The sequence below is a fragment of the Mustelus asterias genome, chromosome 18, assembly GCF_964213995.1.
Source record: "Mustelus asterias chromosome 18, sMusAst1.hap1.1, whole genome shotgun sequence".
Classification (NCBI taxonomy): domain Eukaryota; kingdom Metazoa; phylum Chordata; class Chondrichthyes; order Carcharhiniformes; family Triakidae; genus Mustelus; species Mustelus asterias.
Genome location: NC_135818.1, coordinates 21,851,598 through 21,866,084, shown reverse-complemented (window position 1 = coordinate 21,866,084; position 14,487 = coordinate 21,851,598). Strand labels below are relative to the sequence as shown.

The window sequence follows — 14,487 nt, the reverse complement described above, 5'->3', positions numbered from 1 at the left end:
CCTCACTCTCCCCCATACAAATCCTCATTTCTAATTTTGGTAATTTTCAAATTTGAAAGTGTATTTTCTTTAAAAATAATTACTTAATTTGTTCTTCTTATTGAATGACAAACTTAGGCACAACTGCAACTTACAAATCCATTCTTAAAATGCTTTTAACAAAGTTTTAGCTTCGCCATAATGCACAAATTGAATAAACTTTAGGGTCAATGCGTTTTGATTAGCTATTCAGTTTTCCCCAATCAGGGGCTTGAGATTACAGTAAATAGCTCCAGTTGAAAAGTCACACACACTTGTGTAGCATGCCATGTAAATTGTTACAGTATAGAGGAGGTTATGTTTTATATCGCTGCTATACCCAATGGAATGAAGGCTAGAAGAATCTGTGTATACAGTGAACTAAAACAATCCTTTTACTGGGTAATGGACTTGAACACAGTAAGAAGTCTCACAACACCAGGTTAAAGTCGAACAGGTTTATTTGGTAGCAAAAGCCACTAGCTATCGGAGCACTGCTCCTTCGTCAGGTAAGTGGGAGTTCTCTTCACAAACAGGGCATATAAAGACACAAACTCAATTTACAAAATAATGGTTGGAATGCGAGTCTTTACAGATAATCAAGTCTTAAAGGTACAGACAATGTGAGTGGAGAGAGAGTTAAGCACAAGTTAAAGAGATGTGTATTGTCTCCAGCCAGGACAGTTAGTGAGATTTTGCAAGCCCAGGCAAGTCGTGGGGGTTACAGATAGTGTGACATGAAACCAGGATCCCAGTTGAGGTTGTCCTCATGTGTGCGGAACTTGGCTATCAGTCTCTGCTCAGCGACTCTGCATTGTCGTGTGTCGTGAAGGCCACCTCGGAGAACGCTTACCCGAAGATCTGAGGCCGAATGCCCATGACTGCTGAAGTGTTCCCCAACAGGAACAGAACACTCTTGCCTGGTGATTGTCGAGCGGTGTTCATTCATCCGTTGTCATAGTGTCTGCATGGTCTCCCCAATGTACCATGCCTCATGACATCCTTTCCTGCAGCGTATCAGGTAGACAACGTTGGCCAAGTTGCAAGAGTATGTATCGTGTACCTGGTGTGTACACGGTACATACTCTTGCAACTCGGCCAACGTTGTCTACCTGATACGCTGCAGGAAAGGATGTCCCGAGGCATGGTACATTGGGGAGACCATGCAGACGCTACGACAATGGATGAATGAACACCGCTTGACAATCACCAGGCAAGAGTGTTCTCTTCCTGTTGGGGAACACTTCAGTGGTCATGGGCATTCAGCCTCTGATCTTCGGGTAAGCGTTCTCCAAGGCGGCCTTCACAACACACGACAACGCAGAGTCGCTGAGCAGAGACTGATAGCCAAGTTCCGCACACATGAGGACAGCCTCAACCGGGATCTTGGGTTCATGTCACACTATCTGTAACCCCCCCATGACTTGTCTGGGCTTGCAAAATCTCTCTAACTGTCCTGGCTGGAGACAATACACATCTCTTTAACCTGTGCTTAACCCTCTCTCCACTCACATTGTCTGTACCTTTAAGACTTGATTACCTGTAAAGACTTGCATTCCAACCATTATTTTGTAAATTGAGTGTGTGTCTTTATATGCCCTGTTTGTGAACAGAACTCCCACTTACCTGACGAAGGAGCAGTGCTCCGAAAGCTACCAAACAAACCTGTTGGACTTTAACCTGGTGTTGTGAGACTTCTTACTGTGTTTACCCCAGTCCAATGCCGGCATCTCCACAAAATGGACTTGAAGCTAGCTCAGGCCAGTAGAGCAAAGGTCTATAAAAATAAAAGCAAATTACTGTGGATGCTTGAATCTGAAACCAAAATAGAAAATGCTGGAAAATCTCAGCAGGTCTGGCAGCATCTGGAAGGAGAGAAAAGAGCTGACGTTTCTAGTCCAGATGACCCTTTAGCAAAGCTTTAACAAAGGGTCACCTGGACGCGAAACATCAGCTTTTTCTCTGCTTACAAATGCTGCCAGACCTGCTGAGATTTTCCAGCATTTTCTCTTTTGGATAGGGCAAAGGTCTTCTCTGTTACCTGGCTGCAAAGTGCCCAACATGAAATAACTTCGCATAGTCTCAAACCAGTGCCTTCAGGGTATGGGCTACATCAACAATCTGCATTTATATAGCAACGTTAATGCAGTAAAATGCTTGAAGTCATTGCACAGAAGTGTTATCAAAAAAACCCCACCAAACTCTGATATTAGGACAGCTAACCAAAAGCTTTGGCGAAGAAAAAGAGCAACTTGGATGAAAATGGAAATGAAGAGTCAGATGTTTAGGAAGTGAATTCCAGAGCTTAGGCAAGCCCCTCCCTGGAATATTCCACCATGTGTGTCATTTTGGGAGCCAATACCCTCATTCTCGGACGCAACCACTATTCAAGAAAGTCCTATTGGCAAAATTCGTCTTATAATCAAAAATGGTTTAAAATTAACGACCTCTGTACAAGAGATAGCATGACAAGATTATTCAACTTTTAATGATCCCATAAATCCAGTAACCAACAGGAAACAGATGTGATTAAATATCCTTTATCTTGTAAGGCAATCTTTAAAAAAATATAGTTAATTGGATCAAAACACAAACTAGTTTAATACAGTCTCCATCACTCACAGAAGGCTGCATTAATGTGAGTATAATTTGCCTACTACTTACAGGATGCATGTGAAACATGGTAGGACTATTACAGTTGTGAAAGAAACAATAAAGAAATATTAAAATACATCTTCCCTTAAAAACGCCAATTCTTGTAATGTGGGCTGTTGTGATATCTGAGAATATCATAGAAATCATAGAAACCCTACAGTGCAGAAGGAGGCCATTCGGCCCATCGAGTCTGCACCGACCACAATCCCACCCAGGCCCTATCCCCACATATTTACCCGCTAATCCCTCTAACCTACGCATCCCAGGACTCTAAGGGGCAATTTTTAACCTGGCCAATCAACCTAACCCGCACATCTTTGGACTGTGGGAGGAAACCAGAGCACCCGGAGGAAACCCACGCAGACACGAGGAGAATGTGCAAACTCCACACAGACAGTGACCCGAGCCGGGAATCGAACCCGGGACCCTGGAGCTGTGAAGCAGCAGTGCTAACCACTGTGCTACCGTACTGCCCTATATGGACATGATGTACATGTGTCAGAGGAACCAGGATATAAAGCAGCTTGTGATCAGTCGTCAATTAATGCATCTGTTGCTGTGAGTAACAGTGACTGTCGAATCCCTAGAGCAGAGTTCTCAACTGAGCTTAATGCATATATTTGTTGTAGAGTTTAAATAAATCAAACCTATTTATAGTTTAACAATGTTTGCTGAGTTTGCATAAAGAAACCAGAAATGCAACATGGGCATTTCAATTGTTTTTAGCAATTAGATGTTTCTTCTCTGGTAACTATTTAAAAAAATAGCAAAATAAAGTCAATTCTCCTGGAGTTTACTAACTTTATCTTACTAAAGCACACTCTGTAGAAATAATATACAAGTCATTGACTGCAGTTTATAGCCTTCATCTGATTAAACATTGAGCATCTTACTCAGCTATGGCTGCAGAGAGAGCACTGCTGTCCTCTTCATAGGCTTCCCGTTTAGGTCGGTGAACAAACTTCACTGCCAGCCAATTTTCGAAGGCTGAGGACTTGTCCAATTCAATCTGACCAAAATATGAACAAACAGCAATAATAAAGTGTCTTGAAACACAATTTCAATTGTCTCACAGAATTAGCAAAATTGTATTAGTAAAACAGTTCAGAAGGGTTCGGTCCATTTGAGTGATTTAACACAAGGACACTCAGCCTGCCTAAAAGGCGTATCAATTCAAAGAAACAATGCTACATTCGATTAAAAGATCCACATTTTATTACTTTCTCTATGCCTGAAAATATAGTTTTCCTGGCAAGCCAAGTAAGTCAGGTATAATAGTATGCTTTTTACTTCCATTTCATCTCAGAATCAGAAGGTTGTGGTTCAAATCCAATTCCAGAGATTTCAGTACAGCCTGATATTCCAGTCCAGTACTAAGGGTGTGATGCATGATCAAAAGTGACATTACTCGGAAAAGATGGCAAATTGCTCAGTGAATGGAACAAGGTCACAACACAATGCAAATAAAAACATAAGAAACTTTTTAAATTGTCGATTATGGGATTTTGCTATGTTTCCTGCATTGTACTCTTAAGTACTTCATTGGTAGTAAAGCTCTTTGGGACATCTTAAGGTTGTAAAAGACACTCAGGTATTTTATTCCTGCAAAAAAATCCAACAATAAATTTACATTTTTCAATCTTGGATTGTGATAGAGAGGTCTTGAGCTGTGTAAACTGGTGATTAAAAGTCTACCATTATTGGCAAGAGTAATTTCAATTAATGAATTAAGAACGTCACCCAAATACACTTTCTCCGACAGTAATTGGTATTAACACAATAGTGACAAGACTATATTCAAATTTGCTGTCCATTTGGTTTCTTTGAAAAAAAACAAGCACAGTTTGCTTGAATGTGGCATGATGTGGAAATATAATGTTGTATAATTTTGTGGCCTTAATAAAATATTTTACAAGTACAATTTTGAGGAGAGTTTGAAGCACCATTTATAGAAGCTGCTACAAACTGGTTACTGTTTTGAGGTACTTTCCATCAAGAAACCACCAGGTTTTTAAAAATTCATTTATGAGATGTAGGCGCGCTGGCTGGCCAGCATTTATTGCCCATCCCTTGTTTCCCTTGCTCAAGGGCAGTTGAGAGTCAGCCACATAACTGGGGCTGTGGAGTCACATGTAGGCCAGACAAGGTAAGGACAGCAGATTTCCTTCCCTAAAGGGCATTAGTGAACCAGATGGGTTTTTCCGACAATCGACAATGGTTTCATAGTCATCAGTAGATTCTTAATTCCAGATTTTTTTTAAATTGAATTCAAACTCCACCATCTGCCATGGCGGGATTCGAACCTGGGCTCCCAGAACATTAGCTGAGTCTAGGGATAATACCACTAGGCCATCGCCTCCCCAGCATTTGTCCTGGTTGTTTGTCCGACTAGAGGGATTCCCAAGGTGTTGGTACTCGAGCCATTGAGTTTCTTGATCTGTATTGATAATCTAAACTAGGATGTGCAGGGCATTGTTTAAAAATTTGCACATGATACCAAACTTGGAATATGAACTTTGAGGACATAAACTGGCTTAAGGTATGGGCAGACGTGTGGCAGATGAAACTTAATGCAGAGGAATGTGACATGATACATTTTTGTAGGAAGAACACCGAGATGCAATCTAAAATAAAGGATAAAATTCTACAGTAACATAAAGACCAAATTGTTGAAGGTGGCAGGGCTGCTTAAGAAATCTGGTAAAAAGACACAAGGGATCCGGGGCTTCATAAATAGAATCATAAAGTACATAAGCAAGGAAGTTAAAGTGAACCTTCATAGAACATCATTTTGGCCCCAAATGGAATACTGTGCCCAATTCTGGGCACCATACATGATCAGACAGAGCTATTCAAAATGGCAAGAAAACCAATGAATACAGGAAGAAACCCTTCTATTAAATAAACAGTAAGTGATTAGGGATGCATTGATGAACTGAGATGCATTGCCTGCGCGTGGAGGAGGCAAATGCAATTGTGGCTTTATGAAGGGAATTGGATTGGCTAAAAAAAAAGTGGAAAATTTGCTGGGCACTCAGATATTGCTCAATTTCAACTCTCACTAGCTGCTGATAAACAAGACTGATGCTGTTTATATTGCAACTTGGTTCCTCTTTCAATTCTTGAAAACAGCAAAACCGTAGAAATCTTGCAACATTTATCAATTTTAAGCTGCAGTTGAATGTCAAATTTACTGCGATGCATTTAAAAAGGGACAGCCACAAAGTCAAAACCAAACAAAAATACATTTAAAAGATTTACAAAACACAAAAGATGTATCTCATTGGTTGGCATTTTAATTGTGATATGCAGCTTGAGGTGGATTTTCTGTATACTGTTGAATGGAAAGAATTCAAGAGTCTGGACATCTGTAGCCATATTCTTACGTTAACTTGTAGCTCACTCTGGCGAGATTTCTGTGCATGAGTTTGAACTTTCAAGAGTTTGAAAAATTCTCGGACTGTGATCTGGCCATCCATCAATTTCTAAAAAACAAAATTCTTAAGTCAGCTTGTGTAGAATCACACTGCATGTTTTTGAGGAAGAGAAGGTGTTACAGGCTAATAGGCTGGAGGAAGTAGATGTTCGGAGGGAGGATGTACTGGCAGTTTTGAATAAACTGACGGTCGATAAGTCCCCTGGGCCTGATGAAATATATCCTAGGATTCTTTGGGAGGCAAGGGATGAGATTGCAGAGCCTTTGGCTTGATCTTTGGGTCCTCGCTGTCCACGGGGATGGTGCCAGAGGACTGGAGAATGGCGAATGTTGTTCCTCTGTTTAAGAAAGGGAATAGAAATGACCCTGGTAATTATAGACCGGTTAGTCTTACTTCGGTGGTTGGTAAATTGATGGAAAAGGTCCTTAGAGATGGGATTTACGACCATTTAGAAAGATGCGGATTAATCCGGGATAGTCAGCACGGATTCGTGAAGGGCAAGTCGTGCCTCACAAATTTGATAGAATTTTTTGAGGAGGTAACTAAGTGTGTTGATGAAGGTAGGGCAGTTGATGTCATATACATGGATTTTAGTAAGGCGTTTGATAAGGTCCCCCATGGTCGGCTTATGATGAAAGTGAGGAGGTGTGGGATAGAGGGAAAGTTGGCCGATTGGATAGGTAACTGGCTGTCTGATCGAAGACAGAGGGTGGTGATAGATGGAAAATTTTCGGACTGGAGGCAGGTTGCTAGCGGAGTGCCGCAGGGATCAGTGCTTGGTCCTCTGCTCTTTGTGATTTTTATTAATGACTTAGAGGAGGGGGCTGAAGGGTGGAGCAGTAAATTTGCTGATGACACCAAGATTGGTGGAGTAGTGGATGAGGTGGAGGGCTGTTGTAGGCTGCAAAGAGACATAGATAGGATGCAAAGCTGGGCTGAAAAATGGCAAATGGAGTTTAACCCTGATAAATGTGAGGTGATTCATTTTGGTAGGACTAATTTAAATGTGGATTACAGGGTCAAAGGTAGGGTTCTGAAGGCTGTGGAGGAACAGAGAGATCTTGGGGTTCATATCCACAGATCTCTAAAGGTTGCCACTCAAGTGGATAGAGCTGTGAAGAAGGCCTATAGTGTGTTAGCTTTTATTAACAGGGGGTTGGAGTTTAAGAGCCGTGGAGTTATGCTGCAACTGTACAGGACCTTGGTGAGACCACATGTGGAATATTGTGTGCAGTTCTGGTCACCTCACTATAAGAAGGATGTGGAAGCGCTGGAAAGAGTGCAGAGGAGATTTACCAGGATGCTGCCTGGTTTGGAGGGTAGGTCTTATGGGGAAAGGTTGAGGGAGCTAGGGCTGTTCTCTCTGGAGCGGAGGAGGCTGAGGGGAGACTTAATAGAGGTTTATAAAATGATGAAGGGGATAGATAGAGTGAACGTTCAAAGACTATTTCCTCGGGTGGATGGAGCTATTACAAGGGGGCATAACTATAGGGTTCGTGGTGGGAGATACAGGAAGGATATCAGAGGTAGGTTCTTTACGCAGAGAGTGGTTGGAGTGTGGAATGGACTGCCTGCAGTGGTAGTGGAGTCAGACACTTTAGGAACATTTAAACGGTTATTAGATAGGCACATGGAGCACACCAGGATGATAGGGAGTGGGATAGCTTGATCTTGGTTTCAGATAAAGCTCAGCACAACATCGTGGGCCGAAGGGCCTGTTCTGTTCTATGTTCTATGTTAAGAGATTCTATATGTAAATACATACTTTATCCAGCCTTATAGGAAATTGTACCTTTCCCATAGCACTTACCCATTACATTCTTCCCATATGTAAGTGCCAAATTTCAATTTTCAGATTTGCAACCAAATTACACATGGTCCCACTCTGTAACTCATGTTGCAATACTTAAATTTGTTCTTATAGTCCATTAAACTGCAGTAAGTTAGAAAGTGCACACAATCATTATTGCGCTTTGCAAGGTGCCCTTAAGATACACGAAGTAGCATATTATTGTTAAGTATATAGTTTGCAACTTTCTGCATAAGCGAAGTTTTACAAACATCTGAATTAAGAGCAGAGATATGCCACGGCCCCTCAAGCCTGCTTCGCCATTCAATACGATTATGGTTAAACTGATTGTAACTTCCCGCATATCCCCAATAACCTTTCACCCTCTTGCTCATCAATCTCTGCTTTAAAAATATTCAAAGACTTTGCTTCCACTGCCTTTTGAGGAAGGGAGTTTCAAATTCACAACCCTCAGCAAGAAAATCTCCTCATTTCTGTCTAAATACAAGGGGCACACCGATATAAAAATATAAACCAGTGACCCCCTAGATCTAGATTCTCCAATAAGAGTTAACATCTTCTCCACAACCACCCCATCAAGACCCCTCAAGATTTTAAAAGGTTTTGATCAAGTCACCTCTTACTCTTCGAAACTCCAATGGATCCAACTTTTCCTCATAATATAACCCTCCCATTCCACGACTTAGTCTGGTAAACCTTCTCATGTATTTACATCCTTCCTTAAATAAGGAAATACTGTACAGAATACTCCAGATGTGGTCTCATCAGTGCTCTGTACAACTGAAGCACAACTTTCCTACCTTTAAACACAGGAATTGACACACTAGGCCGATAATCAAATCAAGTCCCCTTCCCAGATTGTGAAATTGTAAACCATGGATTAAACAAAAGAATTAAAATGACCATACCTCATGCAACTCAGACTCTTCAATAATCACTAAGGATGTATTCAGGTTACATTTTGGAGCTATAAAGCAAAAGAAATGCAGAGTGAAATTCCACAAGTCGTTGAATTTTCTGGCAATTGCTCAATGTTCCTTTAATACAACTATCCCCCGTCACTTGTTTACACGGCCTCCCAAAGTTTTTAGCGGCTGCCATTATCTGAATTGATACTTAATCATTTTGCCCCACCCCACACTTGCCCATTGTCAAATTGACTGCATGCAGTGATGACACATGGGTTTTAGAACCATCTGTACAACCAATCCAATCCAATTTAGAAGTAAAAAAAAGTGTTTTAAATGTACAAGAGTCTGTAAACTCAGACTTTTGCTAGTCTGATCAAATCTAGTCATGGATGCACTGCATCACTGTTAGGCAAAAATGATTCTACATGGATTAAAATATTAAAGGCAGCAATTTTGGAGTTGTACCAACAAAACAAATTAGATTTTTTAAAATGGAAATATACTCAAAACCAGCAGCCTCCTCAGGACCACATCCGTGCCACATTTTGGATTTTGCTGGTTTTCAGTTCAGGCGGTTTGGGTCGGTATATAGTGTTGTGGGGGGGGGGGGGGGGGGGTATATTTTTCAAGTAAGGATTGCAAAAGGCAGTTTTGAGAGAAACAGAGACAATGCTGCAAATCAGCCAGCTGCTTCAGATCCATCAGTGTTACTTTGCAGCAGAAGCTCTGTTTATGCATGTAAATGAGGTTGCCAATAGACTTCAGTGAAGTGGGCACAACTTCAAGAAATTTTGCAGCCAAACAGTTAAACAAAAGATGTGGGTGAGGAGGGAAAGTCAGGTGAAGGCTACGTGGAAAAAAGTCTGATTTTCAGATAGCCAGTTTAACTCATATGCATAATGACTGTTTAATTGAGGTAGGAGAGAATATTGGCACAACAGAGTAAGGGGTCAGCGGAGTGTTTTATTATATTATTTATTAATGCTCTGCCTAAAGCCACATGAAAAATAGTCCTGTGATGAAATGTAGCACTATGTACATATTAGGTAATTAAGCTAGGATAGAAGACAGAATCCGTATGTGTTGAAAAGTAAACAATGGCCAGCCATTCTCGCCAACAGAATCCTCTGGTTCCACCAATGGCAAACTCCCACCTCAGAATTTCAAAGGTTTGGCCGGGGGTGGGGAATATGGCATAGATTGGGAAACCCCAGTGCCTTCAGAAGGTCCTGCTGCCGGCCTTTACCTTCCTTTTGATTAAATCTCTGCCGGCAACTACAAAGTTTTTAGAAAGATCCATTCTCCCAAAAACTAAAGCAATTCTTATTTCTCTGCCTCTGCAAACTTGTAGGCACCATTTGACTGAGTCATAGGAAGTGTGAGATGTCTTGCAGCATTTGATTCTGAAAATTTGAGAATTAGCAGGCCCAACTCTCTTCAGTTGCTTCATCAAATGACATTCCTTCCATCACAAGGTCAGAATTGGGGATGTTCGCTGATGATTGCAATGTTCACCACTATTTGCAACTCCTCAGATACTGAAACAGTCCATATCCAAATGCAGCAATATTTGGACAACATCCAGGCTTGGGCTGATAAGTGGTACGAAACATTCATGCCACACAAATGCAGACCATTGACCATATCCAACAAGAGAGAATCTAACCATCACACCTTGACATTCAATGGCATTACCATCACTTAGTCCAAGTGAGGGATACCATCGATCAGAAACTGAACTGGACTAGCCATGTAAATGCTGCAGTTATAAAAGCAGGTCAGAGGCTAGGAATCCTGTGGCAGGTAACTCACTTTCCCCAAAGTCCATCCACAATCTACAAGGCAAAAATCACTAGTGTGATGGAATACTCTCCCTTGCCTGGATGACTGCAGCTCTAACAACATTCAAGAAGTTTGACACCATCCAGGAAAAAGCAGCCCACTTGAGTGGCACCACAAACATACATTCCTTCCACTACGGACTTAGATTAGGAGCAGTGTGTGTCATCTACAAGATGCACTGCAGGAATTCACCAAGACTCTGAGACAGCATCTTCCAAACCCATGACCACTACCATCTAGAAGGACAAGGGCTGCAGATACACGGGAACACCACCACCTGGAAGTTCCCCTCCAAACCACTCACTATTCTGACTTGGAAATATATCACCGTTCTTTCATTGTCGCTGGGTCAAAATCCTGGAACTCCCTCCCTAACAGTACTGTGGGTGTACAACTACCACATGGACTGCAGCAGTTCAAGACGACAATTCACCACCACCTGCTCAAGGGCAATAAATGCTGGCCTACCAGCAAAGTCCACATTCCTTGAATGAGTGAAAAAAAAAAGCAGAACCACTGCTCTCACTTTTTCCTGGTGAAGTAGGGCGCAATACGTCACAGGCTGCAAAGGAACAGCTGTCGGCTACTCAGCTGCTCAAGATTGTTCTATCGTTTAATTAAGTCATGGACGATCTATACCTCAACTTCATATTCAATAACACCCTACCCATCAATCTCAGTCTTAAAAGTTTCAACTGATCCTTGTGAAAGAAAAATCCAGATTTCTACTATTCTTTGTATGAAGACGCATTTCTTGATGCCATGCCTGAATGGCTCAACTCTAATTTTATTATGCCTGCTTGTTCCAAATTCTCTCAACAGAGGAAGTATTTCCCATCTACCCTGTGGAATCAGTTTATTTAAAACCCTATGATCTTCCATTTGACTTGTCCTTATAACTGACCCTTTTAGATTATGCAGCATTGTATAGGTCAAATTCCATTTTATTACATGGGATTTAGAGATTTTGGAGATTGCATTCCACAGCCTGGTCTCTTCTCTGCATGGAAATGTTAAACCGATGGCCTATTTCACAGGCTCAGACTATAAAAACTGCTCTTTTGTGACTTGTGAAAATTCTGAATTGTTTATTCAGTAAACAGAAAAAAGTCTTCCAGCTCTTCAAACCATAGTTGAAGTCTACTAGGAAAATTCACTAAAGTATAAATCAAATTGCTTCAAAACATTCTCAAACTGTTCTGGAGTCGAGTACATTGAAATAAATTGGTAGCAACAGTGAAACAGAAACAGATTGGTGTAGCAACATCAAAAACAGCATTATAAGGCTTCTTAATATGTTTTCCAGTAGAGCTTCTGCCTCAAGCACTACCCACATTAATTCTTTGTCTCCTGTCAGGTCTTTCATGTACAAAGTTTAATAAATTGATTTCCAGCCCTGACTGGCCAACACACACTTTCTCCAATCACAATCAGCACATGCTGTAGTGCTGTACAACAGTTACAAGCAGCTACTCTTCATACATGATCATCAAGCTATTTAATCACAGAGGATATGATCAGCAATTATGGATGATCCAATGTCTACCTGGTTTTATTCTTGGGACATGGGCAATATTAGCAAGGCAGTTTTTTAAAAACCTTTTTCTTAAAGTCAGTTTTGAGATGCAACTGTCACCAGCAAAACCAGCATTTATTGCCCAACTCCAACTGCCCTTAAAAAGATGTTGAGCACCTTCCTCAACTGCTGCAATCCATATGGTGTAGTCCCACCTACAGTGCTGTTAGGTAGGGAGTTCCAGGATTTTGACCCAGTGAAAGAATGGAATATAGTTCCAAGTTGGATGGTGTGCGACTTGGAGAGGTGTATGCAGGTGGTGGTGTATTTATTGCCTATGCCTGGTTGCCCTGAGAGCATTAGAAGTCAACCACTTGGTCTGGGAATGGATTCACAGGTAGGCCAGACCATTTGTCTAAACTCAGTTTTTTTTCTCCTTTAATTAAAAACCTTTGCTGTGCAAATTGACAAAGTGATAAGCCACAACTTACTGATAGCAATTGCAGAGGTTCCATCTCCTTTGGTTGAATCTAAGGAACTGTTACTATCCATGCTTTTTGTTGTCATACTGGGTAGGGTTTCTTCCATGCTTTTATGCTCCAGAATTTCCCACTGTACAACAGGAGCACCAGCCTGTGTTAAAAATACTTTCAAAATTACAACAATTGCTTTTTAAGCACTTGAACAAGACTCAACTTGATGCTATGAATATGAAGAAACATTAATTTCATAAACAGCAGAAATTCTATTATTGAAATGTAAAGTTGAATAAGTTTGACAAAAAGGAACTTGTTCTTAAAAGCACACATCTCATCATCATGTGGAACTTAAGGAAATGATTTCACATTTGAGAGTCTGAGTTCACAAAACAAAGTTATGTGCATGGGAAAATAAACAATCCAAGACAAGTCAAAGTTAGCTGTTTAAAGATTCATTCAAATAAGGATGACTCTAATAAGTACCACAACACAATGTCTCATGCTACTTTATTGAGGGAGAGGTAGGATGGCAGGAGATAGGATGCGCTATTATTCAAGTTGCAGCCAGCATCATAAAGGAACTTTAGGAATTGCGTTCCAAATTTGCAGATCATGCCAAAATAAGTGGGATAGCAAGTTGCAATAAGGAAATAAGAAATGAATGTAGATATGCTAGATGAGTGGGCCAAAATGTGACTGATGGAGTTTAATGTGGATAAGGGTGAGATTATCCATTTTGGTCACAAAAATGAAAAGGCAATTTATTATCTAAATGGAGAGGCACATCGGGGTGCTTCGGTGCAGAGGGATTTGGGTGCTCTCGTGCACGAGTCGCAGAAAACTGGTATGCAGGTACAGCTGGTAATAAGGGAAGCAAATGGAATTTTGGTATTTATAGCTAAAGGAAGAGAGTATAAAAGGAAGTGTTGCTGCAACTGTACAAGGCATTGGTGAGACCACACCTGGAGTAGTGTGTACAGTTTTGGTTCCCTTATTTGAGTAAGGATGTGGTGGCATTAGAGGCAGTTCAGAGGAAGTTCACTAGATTGATTCCAGAGATGAGGGGTTTGTCTTATGAATGGAGATTGAGCAGTTTAGGCCGATACTCTCTAGAGTTAAGAGGAATGAGGGGAGATCTAATTGAGATATACAAGATGATAAAAGGTATTGACAAAGTAATGTGGAGCAGATACTTCTTGTGGGGCAATCAAGAACAAGAGGTCATAGTTTTCTGATAAAGGGTAGTAGATTTAAAACAGGAGATGAGTCAGAGTCATAGAAGTTTACAGCGTGGAAACAGGCCCTTCGGCCCAACTTGTCCATGCCGCCCTTATTTTTTTTTTAAACCCCTAAGCTAATCCCAATTGCCCGCATTTGGCCCATATCCCTCTATACCCATCGTACCCATGTAACTATCTAAATGCTTTTTAAAAGACAAAATTGTACCCGCCTCTACTACTATCTCTGGCAACTTGTTCCAGACACTCACCACCCTCTGTGTGAAAAAATTGCCCCTCTGGACACTTTTGTATCTCTCCCCTCTCACCTTAAACCTATGCCCTCTAGTTTTAGACTCCCCTACCTTTGGGAAAAGATATTGACCATCTACCTTGTCTATGCCCCTCATTATTTTATAGACCTCTATAAGATCATCCCCTCAGCCTCCTACGCTCCAGAGAAAAAAGTCCCAGTCTATTCAGCCTCACCTTATAACTCAATCCATCAAGTCCCGGTAGCATCCTAGCAAATCTTTTTTGCACTCTTTCTAGTTTAATAATATCCTTTCTAAAATAGGGTGACCAGAATTGCACACAGTATT

The 14,487-nt window shown here is 41.0% G+C and overlaps 1 protein-coding gene across 1 annotated transcript in view; it reads right to left on the bottom strand.

Annotated features, from left to right (window-relative positions):
* The window catches only part of knl1 (kinetochore scaffold 1), a 91,994-nt gene that overhangs the window by 47,299 nt on the left and 30,208 nt on the right, over nucleotides 1-14,487 (bottom strand). The window contains exons 11-14 of the mRNA XM_078233243.1: nucleotides 12,681-12,822; nucleotides 8,829-8,887; nucleotides 6,060-6,158; nucleotides 3,567-3,682 (exon numbers count right to left, since the gene is read on the bottom strand). Of these exons, the coding sequence (XP_078089369.1) occupies nucleotides 3,567-3,682; nucleotides 6,060-6,158; nucleotides 8,829-8,887; nucleotides 12,681-12,822 (416 nt within the window). The remainder of the gene's footprint in view (nucleotides 1-3,566; nucleotides 3,683-6,059; nucleotides 6,159-8,828; nucleotides 8,888-12,680; nucleotides 12,823-14,487) is intronic.